The sequence below is a fragment of the Dendropsophus ebraccatus genome, chromosome 3, assembly GCF_027789765.1.
Source record: "Dendropsophus ebraccatus isolate aDenEbr1 chromosome 3, aDenEbr1.pat, whole genome shotgun sequence".
In the NCBI taxonomy this organism is placed as follows: Eukaryota; Metazoa; Chordata; class Amphibia; order Anura; family Hylidae; genus Dendropsophus; species Dendropsophus ebraccatus.
In genome coordinates, this window is record NC_091456.1 from 37,588,276 (window position 1) to 37,612,531 (window position 24,256).

Genomic DNA, 24,256 nt, shown 5'->3' on the forward strand with positions numbered 1-24,256 from the left:
CAAACCTGAACTGTTGGCTTATGATTTCCTCAATCTGGCTACTTCATAAAGAAAGTGGATACAGCCTGAGGACCGCCTGGAAATCATAAGCAGACAGTTCAGGTTTGTACAAATCCAAACCTCGGCCAGCTCGTTCATTTCTAGTAGCAACTAAGAAGTTCCCAGCTGCAGAGGTCCCTCACATGGTTAAGGGTGGAGCTTCTTTTGGCATGACTCCATGTATTGGCCTTCAGAATGGCAGCACCTCATTACTGCATACATTGCATTAGGTGTTGAGATCATTCTGGCCCAAATTAGATAGAGTTTGATTCTCTGAACAGCCTTATTTTACCTTATCCCAGATAGCTTTAAAGGACTGTGGAGACCAAGGAAGCATGGGGTAAAAATTGCTGTTGTGTTCATGGAACCTATTTATGGCTATATGACCCTTATGACATGGAGCATTGTCCTGCTGAAACTGTTCTTCTGCCATACGGTAACAGCTACCACGAAGGGATGAATTTGGTCAGCCACAATGGTTACCTAAGCTCTACTGTCCAAACATCCATCCACAAATATCAGAGGATCAAGAGTGGGCCAGAAAAACCTTCCCCACATCATCACCTTCACCAGCCTGAACTGTTCATACTTAATCAAGTTCATGGATTCATGGTGCTGATGAGTGAACCGGCCGAGGTTCGGGTTCGTATGAACCTGAACTCTCGGCTTCTGATTCCCGCACCGTGGAGAGAGTGGATACAGCCTGAGGACCGCCTAGAAAACTGGGATACAGCCTATGGCTATGGCGGTATCCCAGTTTTCCAGGCGGTCCTCAGGCTGTATACACCCTCTCCACGGAGCAGGCAGACAGCGGGAATCAGAAGCCGATAGTTCAGGTTCATACGAATACGAACCCGAACCTTGGCCGGTTCGCTCATCCCTAATTCTGACCCATCAGCATTGTGCAACCAAAATTTACATCCAACTGAAATTTTCCCCCACTACTCAGTGGTTAAGTTTTTTATTTCCTTTACCCACTGGAGTCTAACCTTCTTGTTTCCCTTGGACACCAATTGCCCTGCTATTGCCCTCTATGTTACATGAGATAGTATCACTGTGTTCTGACTATTTAGAGGTCCAGCAGAAAATGTTGGAGTTTGGCATCTGCATGATGGCCTCCACCCATGACCTTCACATCTCTATATGGAAACTTCTTAAAAGGTAAGATCATTATAGCGCCATGCATATAGCCCACACTACAGCTCTGATTTTACACACTGTCTCTTATGGATTACATGAGAATACTGATACGGTGTTTTCCCCTACAAGAGATATAACAGACACTTAGTATAGTCCATACAGCATTATGCATCTGTGCACACATATTAGCTATGTGTCAAAATTTTCCTCTAACTTTTTGGTATTAGAATTTTGATCAACAAATCCACATCTTGTATGTTTGATGTCAAAACACCTCAGTCACACATACTTCATGAAACTTACATTTTACAATAGTGGATATTCTGTGCATGTAAATTGGCAGAACCTAACGTCACTTTCATGGTGCCTGAACCACAAATCACCAGGGCAGTCCGTGCGGTTTCTCCCTGCCCCCTCATCTTTGATATATCTCTCACTGTTTGGCTATAGGGAGAGATCCATCAATCAAGGTTGGCAGGGTAGGGACAAGCCACTGGGAACCCCCAATTGGCTCATGGATCATGAAAGTGATGACAGATTCCCTTGAAGAAAGTGTTCACAAAGGTTGAGCATGTTATGTAAGTTTAGTGGAATTGTAAACTGTCTGATCAACATATTTGAGAACAGCCAATGTCAAACCAAAATGTATCAAAGGAACAACAGTATAGGTGTATATGTAGTGTCTTAATTTCCTTAAGAATATTTTTTATTTATAAAGGAAACAAAGATCAGTAATAATAAAAAACTGGAAAGTGTAACATTAAATTATTCACAGTAATCACACGTCTATATGAAGAGAAAAGATCTAGACTCGGAAATCAATGAGATCCACGTAAAATACATCCTTGTGTCATATTAGATTGTGGCTAGCATTATGCAATACAAATGAGGTTAGAACCCAGCCACAGCACTCCACACCGAACCTGAAAAAAATCTCTCTTACAAGATTGGGTGAGTGCTGACGATCCTTCTTTATGGTTCTTTGAAGGAGTCATTTTTGCATCACGATAGTCCTCCACCAGGTGCGTTAAATCCCATCCAGAAGGAAAATTTATTTATCAGAGTCTAGCAGTGCTGGCTTTCTTTGAACTTTGTTTTACCATTTTGTATTGCATCCCATTATATTTGTGACCCAGGAGTAAGTCTTACTTGCATCTGGTCAATTGCCGTAGATCTATACTATAAATACTGCATGTTGCATCACATTAAGGCTATGTTCACACGCTGTACAAACAATGGCCGAAGTGCTTTGTTCGACGTTTTCCAATCATCAAGCCACCTGCCTTTCAGCGCTGCTCCGCTCTCTGACACTCTTCCCAGGATGCCAGGAAAAGCTGGATCCAATCCTGGGCAACTTCTTCCAGTTTCCCAGAATTGGATCCAGCTTTTCCCCGACACCCAGGGTGGAGCGGCAGGGTGCGGAGCAGTGTGGAAAGGCCGGGGGCTTGATGAGTGGAGCTTTGCTTTGCTTGATGAGCGATTCGCTCATCTCTAATTATGGTCATTAATTCTGCCCGTAGGTAATGTTAAACAACAGCCGTTGTTTGTACAGTGTGTGAACATAGCCTAAAAGTGAACTCCATCTTCATCAGAAAATAAGATTTGGTATTGAAAAGAGTATTTACAATCATCTGATCACCAACATCTATAGGATTGTCTCAGCCCCATTCGAGGACTCCCAGGTGATCCTCATCTGCAGCTGTGGGGGGATGGAGTGATGGGGGCAGCTCACATAGGGGAGGCCATCCTGGTGGTAAATGGTAGATGGGACGCTCCGATACAGAGGCACTGTGAAGAAAGGTGTAAATAGTGAAAACTACATTTGGCACCACAAGATTTACTGTGTAAAAGGCACTGTACTCACATTATACAAGGGTTAACCATTGGCCCTGGTGTAAATACTGTATCATAATAAAGGTCATTGCCCTCCCACCTCCTCGTCTATTCAGTCACTGGGAACAATTCTGTGATCTAATTGGCGACAGGCTGTTTTGTCCCATCTCACTTAGAATCCACAGGGGACGTATGGATACAGAACCGTGCTGGGATTTCAGTCCAGCGCAGCTGTAAGTATATTCTAAAAAAGGTTTTATGTTTGAGGCATTACTGTACAGCAGATCTAAAGAATAAAGAAATCTATCACTGCCGCACAAAACATCAACTCAAAGAGCAGCTTGAATGGTCTGTGCCGCAGTAGATTTGCCTTATAAAGACATCTATATACTGGGTTTCTGAAGTCCAACAGGATAATTCTTTATAATTCTAAACAAGCTCATATATTACATCTATGTACAACACTTGGTTTGGTAACCTAAAAAGTTTTAAGGTGCCTGTAGACCTCTGATAACTGTTGTCGAAATGATCGTTCAGCCGACACATATCTCTCCAGTCCCCAACAAGCTTTTATGTGCTCCATACTGGGTGGGGTAAGCCACCGCCGTATAGCTCTGGTACCGACTTATCCTTCTGAGAACAAAAGTCCAGTAGTGAAAATACATCACGCTCGACCACAATCTTCACTAACATCACCTGCAGGTGGAACCAGCCAGCATGATTGTGCTGATATGGTTCCCTGAAGTATAGAGCAACTAGTCATTTGGGCAGGGAGCAGCCAGTGACTAGTCACGGCTCTCTGCCTGTCATCTCACAGTGTGGGGATGATTGACAGGCAGAGAGACCCATTAGAGGCCTTTCTGCCTGTCAATCATCCCCGCACTGTGCACTGACAGGCAGAGAGCTGTGACGAGTCAGGGCTGCTCCCTGCCCAGGTGACTAGTGGCTTCCCCTCTCTTGGCCTTGCGCAGCACAATAAAACCTCTATTTCACCTTTTTAAAGCTACTGCTGCAGCCGTGGCTGGTATGCTCCGCGAGCTGCAATTTAGATCTATGGTTCCCTTTAAAAGAGAAGTAATTTTCGACTGGACTTTGGGTATGTCCTGTACCTGGCAAGAGCGCTCTCGCTGCAGCTTACCCCTTCGCCCCCGCTAGGCTGTGCCGAACGTTCCTGTGTATGGGGGGAGAAGGGGTGGCGGGCATGAGACACAACAGACGGCCAAACGATCATCGGCCATCAGTATTTAAAGGTGTATGGAGGTCTTAAGGGTTTAGACTACAAGGACTCAAGGTTTCTCTGGCAGGGGCCCTGCTGTCATATAACAGCTGACCTCCTGTGATAGTAGTCAGACTGACTAAAGACATATTGTGGTCATCAAGGGGGTAAGCACTAATTCCCATAAGAAAAAAACAGAAGCAGATTTTGTACATATATCTGCAAATCACATATGCATCTCAGCGCCCGCAGCTCTTTATCCAGAGTGTCAAATACCTGCCTCAGTGACTCAATGAATCCATCACACAGCTGCACTTTACAGTGCTGCTGTCAAAGTAAATCATAGGGCAAGACAGATATGTGACAATAACATGGACATATTTCAATCTGTGTGAATCTTAGACTAGCCAAGGGCTAAAGAACAGTCAATGAGCCCTTCTGAGAGTAGAACGGTACCTCCTCCCCAGCTCCTTGTTAAAGCGGAAGCAAGAAGGGGAAACGGCTTTACTTACTAACTGAAGGAACCCTAGAATTTGCAGGTCGGACTGTCATCGCGCTTTACGGCTACTAAGAACTTCTGATTTCTTTTTAGAAAAAAAGATAGAAATCCAGCAGAGAGGACTAAGACTAAAGTGAGTCCATCTTGTTCTATTTCTGTACCTTCAGTTGTATCACGCCACTTAAAACTGTGACCGATTGCTCTTCAATTGTTATTTATTTAACAACCATAACTCTGAAAACTCCTGGAGTCTTGAATTGACATTCTCTAGCTGTGCCGACTGGAAAAAGAATGCTGCGCTAAAGCCGATATGAAACGCGCCGTTTCTGAAGGCATGGTAAGCGCATCCACCGCTAAAGGAATTATATTGACCAAAATGATCAATCAAGTAGATTCCAGCTGAATACAACAACACAAAAAAACACAAGCCCACCACTAAACGGAACTATTACAAACACTATCATTTGGGAAAGGTGAATGGGAAAAACCACATTCTTGATGGTCATACACTAAATAAAATGTTCTCCAATATTAGTGCTAAAGAACCAAATAAAGCCACAGGTAAGGTACGCTGTTGGAGGTGTAACATACAAAGAGTGAGCTATGCTCTTAAAGGGAACGTGTCACCAAATTTTCTTTTACTGATTAGAATCCGATACTAAAAATTGTTCTTTTATTCCAATCTGTTTCTATTTTATGACTGTAGTTTTTTTTTTATTTCACAATTTGTACATTGTTATGGGGGCTGCCATATTGACTGAGCTGTTCTTAACAGCATTTAGTGATAGGCTTTACAGCAAGACTCATGGACATAGACGACAATAGACAGACTCTGTCCCCTTGAGATGAACGTGAGACATTACAGAGTGTACTCTGAGACCTTTTAAGAGGTCATTCCACAGGGAGCTGCTATTGTCTCCTCTATCTACTGTAGAGCTGGGCGATTAATCAAATTAATTAGATTAATTTGCCCAGAATTTTGGAATCGATTAGATTTTATGTGAAAATCCTAAATTTGAAAAAATCATTGCGGGTGGGGCGTGCGGCGTGATACAGTGCCGGGCCGGCCGAACAGTCCAGAGAGGGTGGGGTGCGGCCGGCGAGCGTGCAGTCCCAAGATATGCGGCGCAGGCTGCTGACCTGACCAGTGTCCCGCACCCCAATCTCTGGAGGAGGCAGCAGGGACTGCAGGGTAATTGCTGCGGGTCCTGGAGCTGTACAGTGGGATCGGATCCCGCTGTACAGCTCCAGTAATCGCCCTATCCTGCAGTCCCTGCTGCCTTCTCCAGAGACTGGAGACATGCATGTGCACTCCTGCCCCAGTCCCCCCAGTCCTCCTCAGTCTCCCCCCAGTCTCCTCCTAGTCATAGGAGGAGCAGTGTTTCACTGGGAAGCAATACAGTTGTCTCAAACATCATTAAAATAGTACCTGACGCTGCGAAAAAAAAATTTGTTTATTGTTTTTTATTTAGCAAAAAATAATAATAAAAAAAAAACAAAATGAGACTTAAATAGAGAATCGTCCCAAAAAAATTTTAAATTGAGATTTTATTTTTTTGCCATATCTACTGGTCCTACATGTCGCTGCAATGCTGTACAAATCACTTTACAACAGCCTACTCTTATCACTACAGACACAATAGGAAGTCTCAGTTTTAGCTCCAGTGGTGAGAATGAAAATTGCAAATAGGAAAACTTGAAAAAAAAAAAAGTCACAAAAAATACTTTAAGTTTACCATAAAAACATTATTTAAACCATAAGTAATTTTCTGATGACACATTCCCTTTAAGATGTGGAGAATGCCTTAAAGCAGAAACCAGAAAGGTGATGTGGAAGCATATAGGATGCAATGGATGACGCCAAGCTCCCTCTGCTGTACTTACCTGTCATTGCGTGTCCTTTCCCTCTTTGCTCTCTCTTCCAACCAAGACTCTACATTACAAGGAGGAATCTGCTTACTTAGTTCTTCTCTCAGCCTTCTCTCTGCTATAGGAAGGAAATAACCAACATGTCAACAAAAATATAAAACTATAAAACTCACAGTCTATGTTCTATCATTCCCTGATAAGGGTGGATGTCCTTCTGGTGATAATCCACAGACTGCACAATGTATGAGTCACACCATGTCTCCATCTCTGAATAGGTCACCAGCAATCACACTACGTGCCGTGTATATTGAGAGCAAGGAAATAAATTTATTAGCAAAGTGCCACCTTTGATATTTGACTGTAAAATCTTTATCCGCCGCTCCATTTTTTCAGAAAACACATGTAATTATCACCCCAAGCACAATGTTTGACGGAAAGAAAGAGCTCTCTTCCCCGTACATAATAATTAAAAAAACATGAGGCTAATAAATCATGAATACTGCGGCCTCCTTTCTTTCTGGTTTATACACGAAGCCTTACGTAATATTTACAGATGCCGCTAATAACTTTACTATGGGGGGAGGGGGGGGTGTAAAATGTTGGTACCATGAAAAAACATGCACTGAGTAAACACAGCCACAATCTGTCAATGATATGGATGAGAAAAGAAGACTCCAGATCAATGGGACACCTCTTATTGCATCACTTGAAATCTAAAGGGTATGTTCACACTGAGCAAATACGGTGGAAATCCGCCCTGCTCAGTGTCCCGCTGTGAGTGAATGAGAGGGCGAATGAGATGATATGACACACTGGGGCTACTTTACTCAGTGTGAACATACCCTAAGGGCCCTATTACAAAGATTATCGTGGTAAAAATAAATCATATTTAAGCGATAATCTTTCTGTGTGTATACAGGCAATGATTAAACGACTAACGAAAATTCATTCATTCTTCATTCCTTTGTAGCTGACCATAAAATCATTGTATGTGCACATTGTTCGTTAATTGATCGTTAATCAGGGGGAAAAAAAAAAACTATTTGTCTGATAAGGTCCTCATTCATCTTTAGTCGGTTATACCCATTCGTGTCACTCTACAATGTATGGGGCTCTCCCACACAAACAGAGACAGATAATGTTGGTGGTGATAGGGGTCAGACATGATGTAAAATCACCGCCCAACCCCTTTGTTCAGGAAGAGATAAGCGCACTCTTGCTGCGGCTTACCCCTTCCCTCACTATAAAGATTACAGGAACACTCAGCTGTACCGAACATTCCTGTGTATGGAAAGGACGGGCGTCGGGCAGGAGAGATAACTGACAGCCATCAGTTATTGACAGTATATGGCCAGCTTAAGGGCCATATTAGGCATGCTGAGCCACCTGTCTTTTTGCTGGTTTAGGGCGAGTTCACAAGTACAGGATCGCAGTGAATTTCACACGAGTTCCACAGAGAAATCAGCCGTCATTTTGTATAGGTTTACATACTGGCAGCGGACTAATTGGCTGAGCGGGATGTCAGGGAGCTGGGAGCCCCAGAAACAAGCCGGAGCGTGGACAGGTAAAATATTCACTGGGCCACCGCGGGTTAAGAGGAATGGGGTTTACATACTCGCTGAGAGTATGTAAACCCATACAAACTGACAGTACCGGAAATCACAGCAGATTTGGCTGCGGAGAGCCTTCCTAAGCCTGGAACATTCATCCAGCCTTTTCCTGTAAGCAGCCACACATCCCCTTTTACACTGGATGGATGTGCCTCCGACAGCTGATGATTTTTCAGCAGTTTACAATGGCTCTATCAGGCAATGAATAAGAATAAACTTAAAGGGGTATTCCATCTTTCCAATATCAATTTATTATGGATTCTGCACAGTTTTGCTGTTATCTAGATGCATTCACCCCCACCAAACGCATAGAATCATCCAATCTCAGTCCAACCCTACACCGCTCCTTGCTCCTGGCCCCGACCCTAACAGCTTCCCCACTGTCAATCATCTTAGTCCAGGCATCCGCATAGACTTATAATGGAGCAACCTGGACAGAGATTGTTGTGATCTGGGGAATGAAATGTTCTACCCCTGGCTCATTCTTCTTCAGTGAGACCCCCACTACTCACTACTTTGGCCTAGATTTATCAATCTGCCTGAAACCAAAACGGTCAGTTTTTCCTGTAGCAAACAAAACAACCACGGCTCATCTTTCATTTTCCTAAAGCTTCTTAACATATGAGCTGTGATTGGTTGCTAAAAAACCAAACAAGTTTTGTTTCAGGAAGATTAATAGATGTGGGCCGCTAAACTTCAACGACAAATTTAAAGAGATCCGGTCACCCCCCCCCCCTTACCCCCTTACTCTATGTGCAGTTCTCCGCACCATCCACAAGCTTAGATACTGCATGTTGAATATATACATGTTTTACACTTGTCTTTGTCTTCTTTCTGCTCTAAAATCGCTTCATTTTATTGGTGAACAGTGTCACGTAGGCGGGGCTTCATGGCAGTTGGGTGTTCTACTCACCCAGGAGATGGAGCTCATCTGCTATGAAGCCCCGCCTGGATGACACTTTCCATATAGGAGAGGAGGTCCAACTACTGTAAAGCCCCACCTAGGTGACACTGTCCACCAATAAAAAAAAAAGAGATTTTAGAGCAGAAAGAAGGCTCAGACAAGTTTATATATTGAATGTGCAAAGAACCACAGATACAGTAAGAGGATGACAGTATCACTTTAAAGTGCAAAACCAAATGGAATGTTATCTTTGATGAGGTTTTTCCCACTGAAATTAAATCATATTAATCACAAATCATTAAAAAGAACTGTGCTGAAATTGAATTTTAGTTTTTGATACAAAAAAGTTGAAATTTTTTGTCAGTTGCACAAAAATGAGCCTTTTTTTGCAGTTTATTTCCTCTCCCAGACACTCTTGAAAATGTATGCAGGGATTCCTATAAAGGGAGGTAAGGGCCTCGCCAACTCATTCACTATTATTTACAACAGTAACCAGCATAGATTATAGTGGAAAGCTCCTCCTGCTAGTAGCTGGCATCATTTCAGCGTGCAGCACACGGGCAGTCGCTGAAGCGGCAGATTACATGAGGGTCATGCACCCCTTAATAAATCTGCCAGATCTAACAGCAGCAGGATTTATACAAGACCACTGTGGGATGCCGGTCTCCGTAAATCTGTGAGCTTCTATGTGGATTTTAGAGATGTATTTTCTTCCTAAAAGAAATGTAACTAAAAAACACACAGTGTGAACATAATTCTAAAAACTAAAAGGCAAGACTATATTAAAAAATACTGCAACTATTTTACTACTATCAACTTCCAAAAACAGGTTAAAAAAAACGGATTGCAAAAACGAAGTGTGAACCCAGCCTTAATGGTTAGTGAATACAAACAAACTGTGTGTAGTCTTATCCTAGAATAATATGTTAAGGGTCCTATTACACCAGCTGTATTTGGCTGATGGCTGAGGTTAAAACACAACGATCAGCAGACATGCATGATGTCGGCTGATCCCTGTCTTTCAACATGTTGTAAAATTCTTCCACGATAAAGACAGTCTGCTGGTCATCGCTCAGTGTAATAGGAGCAGCAGCAGCAGCTAGCTCCTATGGGCTCCTTGGACAATCTTAAAAGCCTCCCGAGCAGCTCCCCACGGTCCGCCTGCACTTACCTACTCGATGTTGGCACGTGTAATAGCGCTAGCAGGTAACAAAGAGCATGCCACCGCTGATCTGACGGGTCTTCCCTGGTAATGGGAGGTACGTGGTCGACAGCCGTGTATAGAAAATAAGTTATATACCTGCCTCTCCACGTGTCCCAGTGTCCTCCTACCTGTTTCTGCTCAATACAGCCACCACTGGCATGTCTTAAGCAGTCTGTGCAGTGACAGGAGCTCAGCCAATCACTAGCTGCTGCAACTGTGCTGTCTCGGCCAGTGATTGGCTGGGTGGCCTGTCACTCCAGAGACAGGTTCAGATGTGCCAGCGGTGAGCAGGCAGGAGGACACCAGGGTGTGTGGAGGGGTATGTAAAATTACATTGTTTTCAACACACACAGCAGGAGCTGCATGGACATTGTGAATGCTAAGGGCTTCCCAGACATTGCTAAGCCCTTGCTGCACGATCATCGAGCCATGTAATAGGCTCGGTAAGCAAGTGCCGATCTAGCAGCTCAGCGTTTGCATGCATAAAAAATGGGGCTGTGTAATATGGCCCTAAGGGAGAAGTGTTGCTCATAGCAATCAGTCAAATGTCAGCTCTCATTTCCCAGACTGATGGAAAATCACAAAGCAGTAAATATAGTTAGGTACTTTATTACAAGTAGAGTTGGACTTTGAAGTACTTGGCAATAATTTGATACCAACCTTCCACACGAGCTTTTAGAGCATCCAGGTCTTGTGCAGTCATATGTGAGAAACGGCAGGAAGGACCAAAGTCACAATGACCTATAGGATAAAAAAATAAAAATAATAATAATAATAATAACAAATACAAGAGAAAGTAACAGTAAGATACAATATAGGTAACAAACCTTTAAAAGGAGAAGTCCAGGCCCTGACTTTTTTTTTTTTTTAATAAAAGAGCCGGGGAGGAGGTAGCTGAACATAACATGCTGTCCTATGCTCTGGTTCCCAGTCCCCTGGCTGCTTCCTGGTCTGAGTAGCAGGGTCCCAGCTCGGCCGTTGACTGGCTGAGCGGGCCTGACACATCATAACCCGGGTCTCCTCTCAGACCAGGAAGTGGCCGGGGGACCGGGAATCAGAGGGCAGAGGACTCCGGCGCTGGAGGTGGGAAGGTAGGTGCATGTTGTTATGTTTAGCGACATCCTCCCCGCCTCTTTTGAGAGAAAAAATCAGAGCCTGGACTTCTCCTTTAAGGCACAGAGCCATAATGTTATAATGCTTATAAAAAATAAAAAAAAGATTTAAAAAGTTTTATGTTCACCTCCAAAACACTTTTACTACTGACAAATGGAATTATTCATCATAAGGCTTATTCATCATAAGGCTATGTTCACACAGCGTAAAAGTCCGGCTGTTGTTGCAATCGGCAACAACAACTGTACTTTGTACGCCTAGGAACGCCGCATGCTCTTCTATAGGATCCCGGCCGGAGCGTATGCGCATCGTATAGGCTCCGGCCGGGATCCCATAAGACAGTTTTCTGCGGCCGCAGAAAGACCTGTCAGTGCACACAGTGAAGCGAGCGGCTCCGGCCGCTTGCTTCTTTGTGTGCTGTGAGGAGTTCTGATGCGGGCGCGCGCTGATCGGTCTGCATCAGAACACTGCGGCCGGAAAGATCATCCGCCTGGTACTGCAGTACCGGCCGGGATGATCTTTTTAGAGACCAGCCGTCCGTGACCTGGCCTGGTCACAGAACGGCCGGTCTCTTACATCATGTGAACATGGCCTAAGTGTATAACTTCTCATACAGATCCATAGTTGTGGCTTGCTTTATACTCCAGAGCTGTATTTATAGTTATGCAGCCTTCAGATCTGAGATCTTCCAGCAATGCTTGCAGTTATAAGAACTATTGGAAGCCATACACATTAGATAAAAGTTCTCCAACTGCCTGATCCTTCTTCTCCGACGCTTAGGCCTTCTACAGCCCGATTCTTTTGTCCATGGGAATATATAACCCCTGCCAGAGGAGGTATATATCAGCTTTCTCACCCATATCCACTGAGAATGTTTGCAAGCTTACCCAAGTCAAGTTTGCACATACATGGGGGAGATAATGAGACTTTAAAATATTGCTCTGTCTTATGCTATGACACAATGGGGGAGATTTATCAAACATGGTGTAAAGTGAAACTGGCTCAGTTGCCCCTAGCAACCAATCAGATTCCACCTTTCATTTTTCAAAGAGTCTGTGAGGAATACAAAGTGGAATCTGATTGGTTGCTAGGGGCAACTGAGCCAGTTTCACTTTACACCATGTTTGATAAATCTCCCCCATTAAGTACTATACACTAGTCATATCCCAGCAACTTCTTTGAAGGGGTTATCTTAACCACATTGCTGTTATATGCCACAAGGATATAATTTACAGGTAGTTTCTGAGGTAGTAAACATTTTTTTTAACCACATGGTTAGACACAAACAAAGCATATAAATCAACTGCAGCAACAACTGCACTGTGAAAATTATTCATTTATTTGACCAATAACCACCTTGTAAAAATGCTAATTCTACCTTGCACTAAATTTTATACAATTCTAGTTCTGTAGTTTTCAGATGGTTAAAGGGGTAGTGCGGCGGTAAGCAATTATTCACAAAATAACACACATTACAAAGTTATACAACTTTGTAATGTATGTTATGTATGTGAATGGCCCCCTTCCCCCCCACCCACGCTAAACCCGGAAGTGTGGTGCATTATACTCACCTGATTCCCGTCGACCCCGGCTGCCATCTTGTGACAATGACGTAATCTTCAGGAGGCCGGCCGAACCGCTGCAGCCGTCCCTCGTGCCGGCCCCCCTCTGCCGCGTCATCATGAAGGAGGGCTGGTGTGGTCCGGCCGGCCTCCCAAAGTCATTGTGCCCAAGTTGGCGGCCGGGGTCGACGCGAATCAGGTATGTATTGTGCACTACACTTCCAGGGGTGGGGAGGACACGGGGAACGCCGCACCACCCCTTTAAGGCTGTGTTCACACACAGTATTTTTGCTCAGTATTTTGGTCATCATATTGCAACCAAAACCAGGACTGGATTGAAAACACAGAAAGGCTATGTTCACACACTTGAAATTTAATGGATGGCCGTCATTTTATGACAAATAATGGCCGTTATTTCATAACAACGGCCGATATTTTAAAATAACGCCAGTTATTTGCCATTAAATGACGGCCATCCACTACATTTCAACAGTGTGTGAACATAGCCTTTCTGTATTTTCAATCCATTCCTGGTTTTGGTTGCAATATGAGGAGCAAAAATACTGTGCGTGAACAGAAACTGCACATAAAAACAGGCAGACTGGTTCCCTTTAAGGGTGCGTTACACTAACCCGATCCGCAGCGGATTTCTCGCTGCGTATCCCTGCCTAGTAAACTCTATTGGCAGACAAACTCGCAGCAGGACGGACATCCCGCTGCGAGTTTGTCAGCAGCCCGCCAAGTTAACCCCCCGGCCACCGGAGCATAAACATCACCTGGTCCAGCTCCAGCTTTCTTCGGGGCTCCCGGTGTCTTCACGTCTCGCTCAGCCAATCAGTGCACTGCGGCGGACAGCGCACTGATTTGCCGAGCGGGACGTGCTGGGAACCCCCGGAGCAAGCCTGAGCAAGAGGGGGGTTAACCGGGCGGGCTGCTGACAAACTTTTTTTGTCTGCCCATAGATTTTACTGGGCAGGGATCCGCTGCCAATACGCAGCGAGAAATCCGCTTCGGATCCAGTGTGTGTGAAAAAAACTGCTTGGGGGAAAAAAAGTAAAATGTAAAATAAATAAGAAGTATTAATCTCACAGGTTCTCAGGTGTCAGGGCAAGCCCACAATACCAGGCAGTGCAGGCTAGCTTTGGAACACCGATTCCCAAGGAGCTGATGCTTTCCTAATGATAGACTGAATGATAGAGAAGGGTGAGTGGTTTGGTGGTTGGTGCACTAAGGACAAGGTTTATGGGTAAATTATCTGTTTGACACTTTTCTCATATACATTTTGTACTTTATTGAGTGATATCATCTGGTTAGATACCCAATGCTCCATTAATGTAAATTGATGTCATACAATTCCTATGCTTTTGAGGTTCACTATGTAATTCAATTTATTGCCACCTGTTCCTTTGGGGATCTGGATATGTGTCAGCTCCTATACAACATTTTTATATTGTTTTGTAAATCTGTGTTTCTATATATATTCTAATAAAAGAAAGATAATACATTTTCAAACATTTGGTCTTGCACTTTTTGTTTGTTTGTTTCTTCTTTTTTGGTCTGGTATATAGGATGTGCATGAGGACCTTCATGTGATACATTGGGTCATATATAGGCGCCTAATGATACATTCTCTTAATGGCTATGTTCCCACACAGGATTTTTGCTCAGTATTTTGCAACCAAATTCAGGAGTGGATTGAAAGCAAAGACAGGCTCACACACTGTTGAAATTGAGTGGATGGTTGTCATTTAATGGCACATAACTGCCTTTATTTTAAAACTGACGTTGTTTTGAAATAACAGCCCTTATTTAACGGGGAGGGCTGCAGACATTCTCCCAGCGCGATGTACATAGAGGGTATAGGGCACAGATCCGCAGGGGATCGCGCTGCGAATTCGCAGCGTGAGATCCGCTGCGGATCCGTTAGGTGTGAAACTACCCTTAAGGGGTTATCCAGCGCTACAAAAACATGGCCACTTTCTTCAAGAGACAGCACCGCTCTTGTCTCCAGTTCAGGTGCGGTTTGGAATTAAGGTCCATCCACTTCAATGGAACCAACTTGCAAAACCCACCCAAACTGGAGACAAGAATGGTGCTGTGCTGTCTCTGGAAGAAAGTGGCCATGTTTTTGTGGCACTGGATAACCCCTTTAAACATATACCCAAACTACCCATTTATTTTCACAAAGACCATTAGCCACAAGACCTAAAAAAATGTGACCAACCATTGTCACCACCTATCATTTTCCAGGGGTCTGGATTTCACCTTTACCTTAGGAAGCCGCTACTTCTAACAAGGACGCATACATATACGTTCCTCTACTCTATAACAGTTTAATAAGACAATACTCACCGGTTTGAAGAAAGCGTCTGCATAGTTTCTTAGATTCCTCATCTCCAAGAATCTCTGAAGCATCTGAAATACAGTAGTTACAAACGTAAGCGGACAGACCACAGAGTATACAATAACATACTAAACACAATACAAACATACTAAACAACATACCTCCTACTGTACATAATAACATATTGCAATTTACAGGGGGTGGAGTGTATACAGAACATAAGACACTGTGATTATACATGGCTGGGAGTGGGCCACTCAGTGATGGTAGATGTATAGGGGCAGTGGTGTACTATACAACCGACATCCCACTGTGATGGCTGGGACCGGAAATAATCTGATCTCGAGCACCTAACCCTACAGGTGCTGTGGTCTCTGAAGACTGCAGCATCTAAGCGGTTTAAAATCGGAAGAGCTGGCAGGCACCTATACACGGTGATGTCTTGTAGTGCTACCTATAAATTTTAAAGTGTAAATGCCTTTTTAAAAACCTGTATGGTTTTACCAAACTAAACGTTGAAGTGGGGACAGGGTGATTTTAGTGTTTCCCTGGTGTTATTGTACCTGTGAGATTCCAGCTCTCCCACAATCCTGGGCCCTGCTTAGGACTTGGTCTCCAGCTGACTGACAAGCAAGCAGGGTCACATATGAGAGGGGGAGCGAGGAGGCATTAGAGACCTCAGACCTGCTGTGATCAGGAGATATAGCTGGTGAGAGAACACGACTGCAGCACAATCCACTCCCTAGCTGTACCTCTGCAATGGCTCATTCTGACCAGGTAAGTCTACAAGGCTATATGGTTGTTTTAAGTGGCGGAGGGGATCATACTGCTGCCACGCTCTGTCCCTATAGGGCATAATACCTATATCCTCAGCACCATTTCTGGGACATTAGCAGTTTAATATGCCAATGAGCCATTTCGGTGCACTTCGTAAGGCATTTCGTAATGGGCCTCTTTGCCTGTCAATCACCCCATAGAGCACACTGACAGAACAGAGAGCTGTGACTAGTCACAGCCCAGATGACTAGTTCATGGCTCTCCCCCTGCCTCACACGTGGGATTACCTGCATTTTACTGCACTTGAAGCCTACGGAGCCCCGATCCCCCGACACCATCGGAGAACCGGCTGCGAGGTTTGTGCAGCCACCCTGGGAGCCCAATCAGCACAAATGTGCTGACTGGTTCCCTTTAAGGGTTTGTTCACACATACTACATTTGCAGCATGTATGTAAGTTAAAGGACAACTCCGGCAAAAAATTTTTTTAGCTTATTTAACACACATTACAAAGTTATATAACTTTGTAATGTGGTTAAACACCCGGTCTGGCCCCCTTCCCCCACTTTCGGACCCCCGACCCCCCGCCCGGAAGTTAAAGAGTGTATACATTACCTATTACGGTCGTCACGGTCCTCTTCTCCCGGGCGGCATCTGGTGACGACGACGTCAGAGCCGGGGGGGGGGCGGTCCGGCTCTTCTTCCTCCTCGGCGTCTTCATGGAGAGTGAATGGGACGGAAAAGGCTGCTGGGGCACATGCGCACCAGCAGCCTTTTCATTGGCTGGAGCGCATCACATGGCTTCCAGCTTGCTCAGCCCTGATTGGCTGAGGTTGCTGGAAGCCATGTGATGCTCTCCAGCCAATGAAAAGGCTGCCTGTGCGCAAGCGCACTGGCAGCCTTTTCAATCCCCAGGACCCGGAAGTCAGAGACATCGCTGGACGGCGGTGACGGTGAGGCGGACGGCGGGCGAATGGAGTGGCGATCGTCACCGGAGGGATGGTGAGTATGGAGTCTGTGTGTGTCTTTTTTTTGGGGGGGGGGGGGGTCCCGCCAGAGTTGTCCTTTAAAGTGTCACTGTCATTAAAACATTTTTTGCAGAAATCAATAGTCCAGGCGATTTTAAGAAAATTTGCAATTGGGTTTATTAGTTGAAAAATGATTTTTTATCATGAAAAAGCAGTTTGAAGCTCTCCCCCGTCTTCATTGTTCTCCTATGGAGAGAGGGAAATGAGACACCAAAAGAGGACAACAAAGAGTTAATTTACAACTACATGACCCGGCTATCTCCTCTGACCTCTGAATACCGCTGTCACCCAGCTCTGTGCCTGTAATCCTTTGTGTCTGATGCAACAAGTCACAATTTCCAGATTTTTTTGCAGTGGATGACAGAAAGGAGGGAGGGGGGAACTGGGAAAAGTCTTGGCATAATGGCAGATTTGCCTAATAAACCCAATTACAAAGTTTCTTAAAATTGCCTGGACTATTGGAGCATATATCACCCCCCCGGCTTGCTTCGGGGGTTCTCGGCAGGATGTCCTGCTCGGCCAATTAGTGGCTGCGGCAGGGCAGCGCACTGATTGGCGGAGCAGGACGAGCAGACGCCGGGAACCCTGAAGCAAGCCGGAGCGGGGAGCAGGTGATGTATGCTCCGGCTGCTGGGGGTTAACTTACATACACGCAGCGGGATGTCAATCCCACTGCTAGTATGTATTCTCATAGGGATGCACTGACACTGGATCCGCACTTTTAGGCTATGTTCCCACACAGTATTTTGCAACCAAAACCAGGACTGGATTGAAAACACAGAAAGGCTATGTTCACACACTGTTGAAATTTAGTGGACGGCCGCCATTTAATAGGAAACAACGGCCATTGTTTTAAAATAACTTCAATCATTTGCCATTAAATGGCGGCCGTCCACTCAATTTTAACAGTGTGTGAACATGGCCTTTCTGTGTTTTCAATCCACTCCTGGTTTTGGTTGTAAAATACTGACCAAAAATACTGTGTGTGAACATAGCTAAAGGGGGATTCCAAGTAAATTACACCCCCATCTCAAGAATGGGGACCTAAGTTTCATGCATGTGCTGAGCTACTCCATTCATGTCTATGGCATTGCCGAAAACCATAGAGAGGCTTAAAGCTATAGAAAGCCACAGCAGATTACAGCCATTCACCATTTTTTTCAATGTTTAAAATAAAAAATAATCAGAATTCTATAATACAATATGACAAATTCACATGTAAATGGGGGAGAAGGTGTTTCCCCTGTCAGGGGATCATGGTGTCCCCAGTGTCAATGGAATAGCAATGAGCATGTATGATCACCAATCTCTATAGAGGACAGCGCTGAGCTATGTCCCTCAGTCTCCCCGACAATGGTCAGAGCGGTGGTCGCGCATGCGCAGAAGGGGACATCAGTTCTCACACATTTACACGACACCAATGATAAGTACACAGGACACAAGCCCCCATAGTGTGAACAGGACAGTAAGGAGTCCTGAGCGGGGAAGCCCCCCTTACCTCTGAACAGGTCGTACCAGGCCTTCTTACTCCTCTGGTGTTGGACGCCGTTCAGATGTTTCTTGCGGTTGTGTAGATTGTCCTGAAAGGAGCGGTCACAATAATCGCAGAAATACCGCCGACCCATTCCAAAGAAGCCGCGTTATCTCCCCCAAACACTGCTTGTCCGCACACAGCTAGAGGGCGCTGTGACCCCACTTCATTATATTATAATAACACACCGGCGGCTCTTATTCCGCCACAGCGGCCGGATGCAGCACTGAAGCAGTTAACGCACAATCACGTGACAGGAAGTGGTCCTCTCTTTACGGCGTCACTCGGGGGGAGGCGCTTCCGGTCAGACCGTCACCATGTCTCTGCTGAACACCGTGTACCGCTCCGTGTTCCGCCGCACCTCCACCTTCACCCTCAGCATCGTGCTCGGGGTGGTGTTCTTTGAGCGGGCGTTTGACCAAGGAGCGGACGCTTTATTCGAGCACCTGAACCGAGGGGTAAGGACACCGGGGTGACCCGGACGGGAGGGCTCAAGGGCACCACGGGGTCAGCGGTACCGGACCAGTACCGGAGACCCTCTATACGGGCTGCAGTGGGGGACAAGGTGTTAGGGGCAGCAACCACTGAGAGGTCAAGGGTAAATAGAGGGCGGCTGTGCGGAGAGCGCCCCCCCTCTGGGACATGAGTACCAGCACCAGACCTATCATGTGCTGTATGCCATGTAGAGGATTATGGCAGATGCACATGATGTCCTGTCTTATGTGTAGGACTCGGTGCAGTACACTATACAGTATGGCAGGGCTAGGGAACCTTGGCCCTTCAGCTGTTGCAAAACTACAACTCCCATCATGCCTGGACAGCCAAAGCCTTAGCTCTTACACTCCAGGCATGATGGGAGTTGTAGTTTTGCAACAGCTAAAGAGCCAAGGTTCCCTAGCCCTGCAGTAATAGAAAAGAGAAGCGTTGGTGCACTACTGTACTGTAGTTGCTGGTTTTTGTTGAACTTTTTTTTTTATTTTATATGGGCACTTTTCTATGCAATACTGTGGTTAAAGGGGTAGTTCACTTTTTCTTTCATTCAAATTAACTGGTACCAGAAAGTGTTATAGATTTGTAATCTTCAGATTTCCAGTACTTATCAGCTGCTGTATGCCCTGCAGGAAGTGGTGTATTCTCTCCAGTCTGACAGTGCTCTCTGCTGTTATCTCTGCCCATGACAGGAACTGTCCAGAGCAGGAGCAGGTCCCCATAGAAAACCTCTCCTGCTTTCCAGACTGGAAGGGATATACCATTTCCTGCAGGATATACAGAAGCTGACTACAGAAGACTTAAGAATTTTAAAAATAAGTAAATTACGAATCTCTGGCACCAGTTGATTTGAAAGAAATTGTTTTTGTGAAGACATTAACATTATTTCCAGTGGGAAATTACTGGTTTTCAAACTGCCTCCCTGAACCAATTAACCCCTTAAAGGGAACCAATCACTGGAAAAAAGCATATAGAGCTTTTGAAATGTGCTGTTAGAGCACACAGCACACTTGCCACACGTGTTTCCATAGCCTCCGTGCCTCCCCCCTGTAAGCCGCAAAGTAACTTTATAAAGCCCTGTATGCTAATTACCTGAGGTAGTCACCTGGGCGGTGTTCGGCTAGCAGGTAGTCACGGTCCCCTGGGCGTTCTTCCGCTGTAATCACGCCCCTCTGGGCGTGATTCAAATGTCAGAGTGGCTGTGGCGTCACTCAGGAGTGCGCCGTGCCCAACGTCGGCGCGCTTGCGTACTGATGCCGGACGCCGCCGCACATGCGCAGTGCAGCTGCTTCCATTCCGGTTGGACTGCGCCTGTGCAGAATAGCCTCGAACTTCGGCTAACAGGCTATTCGAGGCTATTCTGCACAGGCGCAGTACCGCCGGAATGGAAGCGGCTGCACTGCGCATGTGCGGCGGCGTCCGGCATCAGAATGTCACAGCTACTCAGCCACTTGAATCACGCCGAGAGGGGCGTGATTACAGCGGTAGAACGCCCAGGGGACCGTGACTACCTGCTAGCCGAACACCGTCCAGGTGACTACCTCAAGTAATTGGCATACAGGGCGCCAGTTTTATAAAGTTACTTTGCGGCTTACACGGGGAAGGCACGGAGGCTATGGAAACACGTGTGGCAAGTGTGCTGTGTGCTCTAACACCACATTTCAAAAGCTCTATATGCGTTTTTCCGGTGATTGGTTCCTCTTAAGGACGGGGCCCATTTTCATTTTTGCATTTTCGTTTTTCCCTCCTTGTGCTTAAAAGGCCATAGCACTTGCATTTTTCCACCTAAAAACCGATATGAGCCCTTATTTTTTGCATCACTAATTGTACTTTGCAATGACAGGCTGAATTTTTGCATTTGGTACACTACGAAACCAGAAAAAAATTCAAAGTGTGGTGAAATTGTTATGCATGTTATATATGTTCAAGTCGTTACGATTAAAACGATATATAACATGTATAACTTATATTGTATCTGATGGCCTATAAAAAATTCAAACCATTGTTAACAAATATACGTTCCTTAAAATCGCTCCATTCCCAGGCTTATAGCGCTTTTATCCTTTGGTCTATGGGGCTGTGTCAGGTGTCATTTTTTGCGCCATGATGTGTTCTTTCTATCGGTACCTTGATTGCGCATATGCGACTTTTTGATCGCTTTTTATTACATTTTTTTCTGGATTTGATGCGACCAAAAATGCGCAATTTTGCACTTTGGGATTTTTTTGTGCTGACGCCGTTTACCGTGCGAGACCAGGAATGTGATTAATTAATAATTCGGGTGATTACGCACGCGGCGATAGCAAACATGTTTATTTATTTATTTGTTTACTTTTATTTAAAACCTGGGAAAAGGGGGGTGATTCAGACTTTTATTAGGGGAGGGGGCTTTTTACTAATAACCCTTTTTTTTTTCACACATATACTAGAAGCCCCCCTGGGGTTAGGGTTATTCCCCCTAGGGGACTTCTAGTATATATACTTTGATCTCTCATTAAGATCTTTGCTGTATAGATATACAGCAAAGATCAATGAGATAGGCACTCGTTTGCTTTCGGCTGCTGTCCCCGGCCGGCATCAGACAGGGAGATCGGTGATCTCCCCCACTAGACCCCAGGGAAAGGTTGCCTCCGGTAATCGGAGGCAGCTGTCAACTTTGACAGCTGCCTCCGATTAGCTAATTAGCGGGCACGGCGATCAGACTGTGCCCGCTAATAGCGGCGGTCCCGGGCTACACGCGGCACCCGGGCGCTTCAAAGCGGGGTCGCCGCGCAGCCCCGCTTTGAAGTGCTAATGAGGACATATGACGTACGGGTACGTCATATGTCCTTAAGAGGTTAAAGTGTCACTAAAAAATTTTTTGCTGAAGTCAATAGTACAGGTGATCTTAAGAAACTTTGTAAATGGGTTTATTAGCTAAAAAAAGCATTTTTATCATGAAAAGCAGTTTGAAGCTCTCCCCCCGTCTTCATGGTTCTCTTATGGAGAGGGAAATGAGACACCAAAACAGGACAACAAAGAGTTAATTTACAACTACATGACCCAGCTATCTCCTCTGACAGTCAGCACTGACCTCTCTGAGCTCTGAACACTGCTGTCACCCAGCTCTGTGCCTGTAATCCTTTGTTCTCTGCTCTCCCTCCTCCCCCTCTCTATAGCACAGACAGGGTTGTGTCTGATGCAACAAGTCACAATTTCCTGATATTTTACAGTGAATGGAAAAGGAGGGGGACCTGGGAAAAGGCTTTTTGAATGCAGATAATGGCAGATTTGCATAATAAACCCTATTACAAAGTTTCTTAATCGCCTGGACTATTGATTTCTGCAAAAAAAAAAACAGTGACTAAGTTTGAGAACGGAGGTATCACTGTATTTGAAGCTCTGTGGCTGGAGAAGGTGGACGCAGCCCTAGGCCTTCCTGGAAATAATGGATACAGTTTATGGCTGTTTGAGTCCATGGACCTAAACTTACTGTAAGTTCTATCAGTAACACTGCATGCAGCATTAGTGATATGTAACTGTGTGCTGGGACAGAGCATGTGCAGCCCTGCAGTCCCTGACACAGCTATTGGTGGCAGCAGAGGAGCAATGTTAACCCTTCCTACTGCCAGTTAATGCAAAATTGTTAGAAAAAAAAATCAGAATACCCCTTTAATCCATGAACACCAAGCAGATTTGTAAAATTCTTTTGAAATGGGTAAGCTTTAAATTTTATTTTTTTCTCTCCTAGAAAATGTGGAAACACATCAAGCATCAGTATGAAGAATAGAAGGTGACCAGAAGGCCCAGAACACCTGCCTGATGCCACAGTTTCTTCACCAGACACCTACACCATGGTGGCTGAGGATTAGCTGCTGCAAGGGACAAGCCTCGTGTGACTCCATGGATACACGTCATTGATAAAATTCCTATGTAATGTCTTGTTTGAGCTGCTATGGATCAATGGAGAGTCACAGCCACCACCTATTGATTGTGTATCCTGTTCTCTACAATGTGTTGTAATAAACAGTTCTGTCTATTTAATATTATGTGGCTGCATTATTAGTCTGCAGAAATCAGACAGACAATCTTAAATACATTAGCTAGCCTCTGCAGATAGGACATTAATATTTATTAAGAGGGGCAGATTGAGGGTGGTCATCCCACTCTCTGCAAATATAAAAGCAGGTTATTATTTTCAAGTGTACCGGTCATGTCTAAAGTTTTGATTGGTCTGGGTCTGAGTGTTCAGACCTGTACCGATTGTGATAAGAGCGGGGAGAGGACCGCACTGCAGCGTGGTCTGCTCCCCGCTTCGTCAGTGACAGTCGGGTTTCATACTTACATTAGAAGCCCTACTCATCAAGTGACGCAAAGCTGTGAACACTCAGACCCATACCGATCAACGGTTTCTAACATGTCAAGTTTATTTATGTTGTTAGGCTACCTTGAACAATAATGCACAGTGTGAGCACAATCTAAAGGTCTGCAATCGGTAAATATTGGCCATTGATTTTCTGGATAATCTGCATCTGAAATTTTGTTTTGCATGCAGATTAGTTATACTGATCTTAAAAAGGGGTTATCCAGGATTATAAGCATATCTACTTTCCTTGAAAAGACCTGTCCTGGTTGTGTGTAGTATTACAATTCCACATAGTGATGTACAAATTCCATGTTCTACGGAAGGGCGAAAATATATTAAACGTTTTACATGGTCGGGGAGGCTTAAGGTATGGGGTCAGGTGACTGGTAGTATGACACAGGCTGGGTAACAGCTATCTGCATACTGCACATATTTGGTATCACAGAGTTAGAACATTCTTTATACCTCATGGTCAAAGGTATAAATACAAAGAAAGCAAAATCCAAAATTAGTCACACATTTGCAATTGTGGTACTGCAAAAGCTACAGATCATGGCACAAAAATGCAAAGTTACCAATAATCCATTTGTTCATTGGATTTCTAATGACTTGTAGAATAAATTTACCATCTCAATTTCACTCTACAGTGAGGCCAAATTAGTTTTTTTATTTTTCCTGCAAATTGACTTCTGGCTTTGTATTACATGATGTGGTAAAATAAAGGGTACTAGAAAGTACAAAATGACAAAAGTTGG

At 44.8% G+C, this 24,256-nt stretch overlaps 2 protein-coding genes across 2 annotated transcripts; one reads left to right on the forward strand and one right to left on the reverse strand.

Moving 5' to 3' along the window:
* Positions 1–1,856: 1,856 nt before the first annotated feature.
* On the reverse strand, positions 1,857–18,936 carry ZMAT5 (zinc finger matrin-type 5). The gene is made up of 5 exons (XM_069961457.1): positions 18,635–18,936; positions 15,342–15,404; positions 10,975–11,055; positions 6,612–6,714; positions 1,857–2,967 (listed from the first exon to the last, which is right to left on the reverse strand). Exons 1-5 carry the CDS (start codon positions 18,759–18,761, stop codon positions 2,838–2,840), a joined length of 504 nt encoding a protein of 167 aa, XP_069817558.1. The 5' UTR covers positions 18,762–18,936; the 3' UTR covers positions 1,857–2,837.
* On the forward strand, positions 18,937–23,179 carry UQCR10 (ubiquinol-cytochrome c reductase, complex III subunit X). The gene is made up of 2 exons (XM_069961458.1): positions 18,937–19,125; positions 22,887–23,179. Exons 1-2 carry the CDS (start codon positions 18,985–18,987, stop codon positions 22,923–22,925), a joined length of 180 nt encoding a protein of 59 aa, XP_069817559.1. The 5' UTR covers positions 18,937–18,984; the 3' UTR covers positions 22,926–23,179.
* The last annotated feature ends 1,077 nt before the right edge of the window (positions 23,180–24,256 follow it).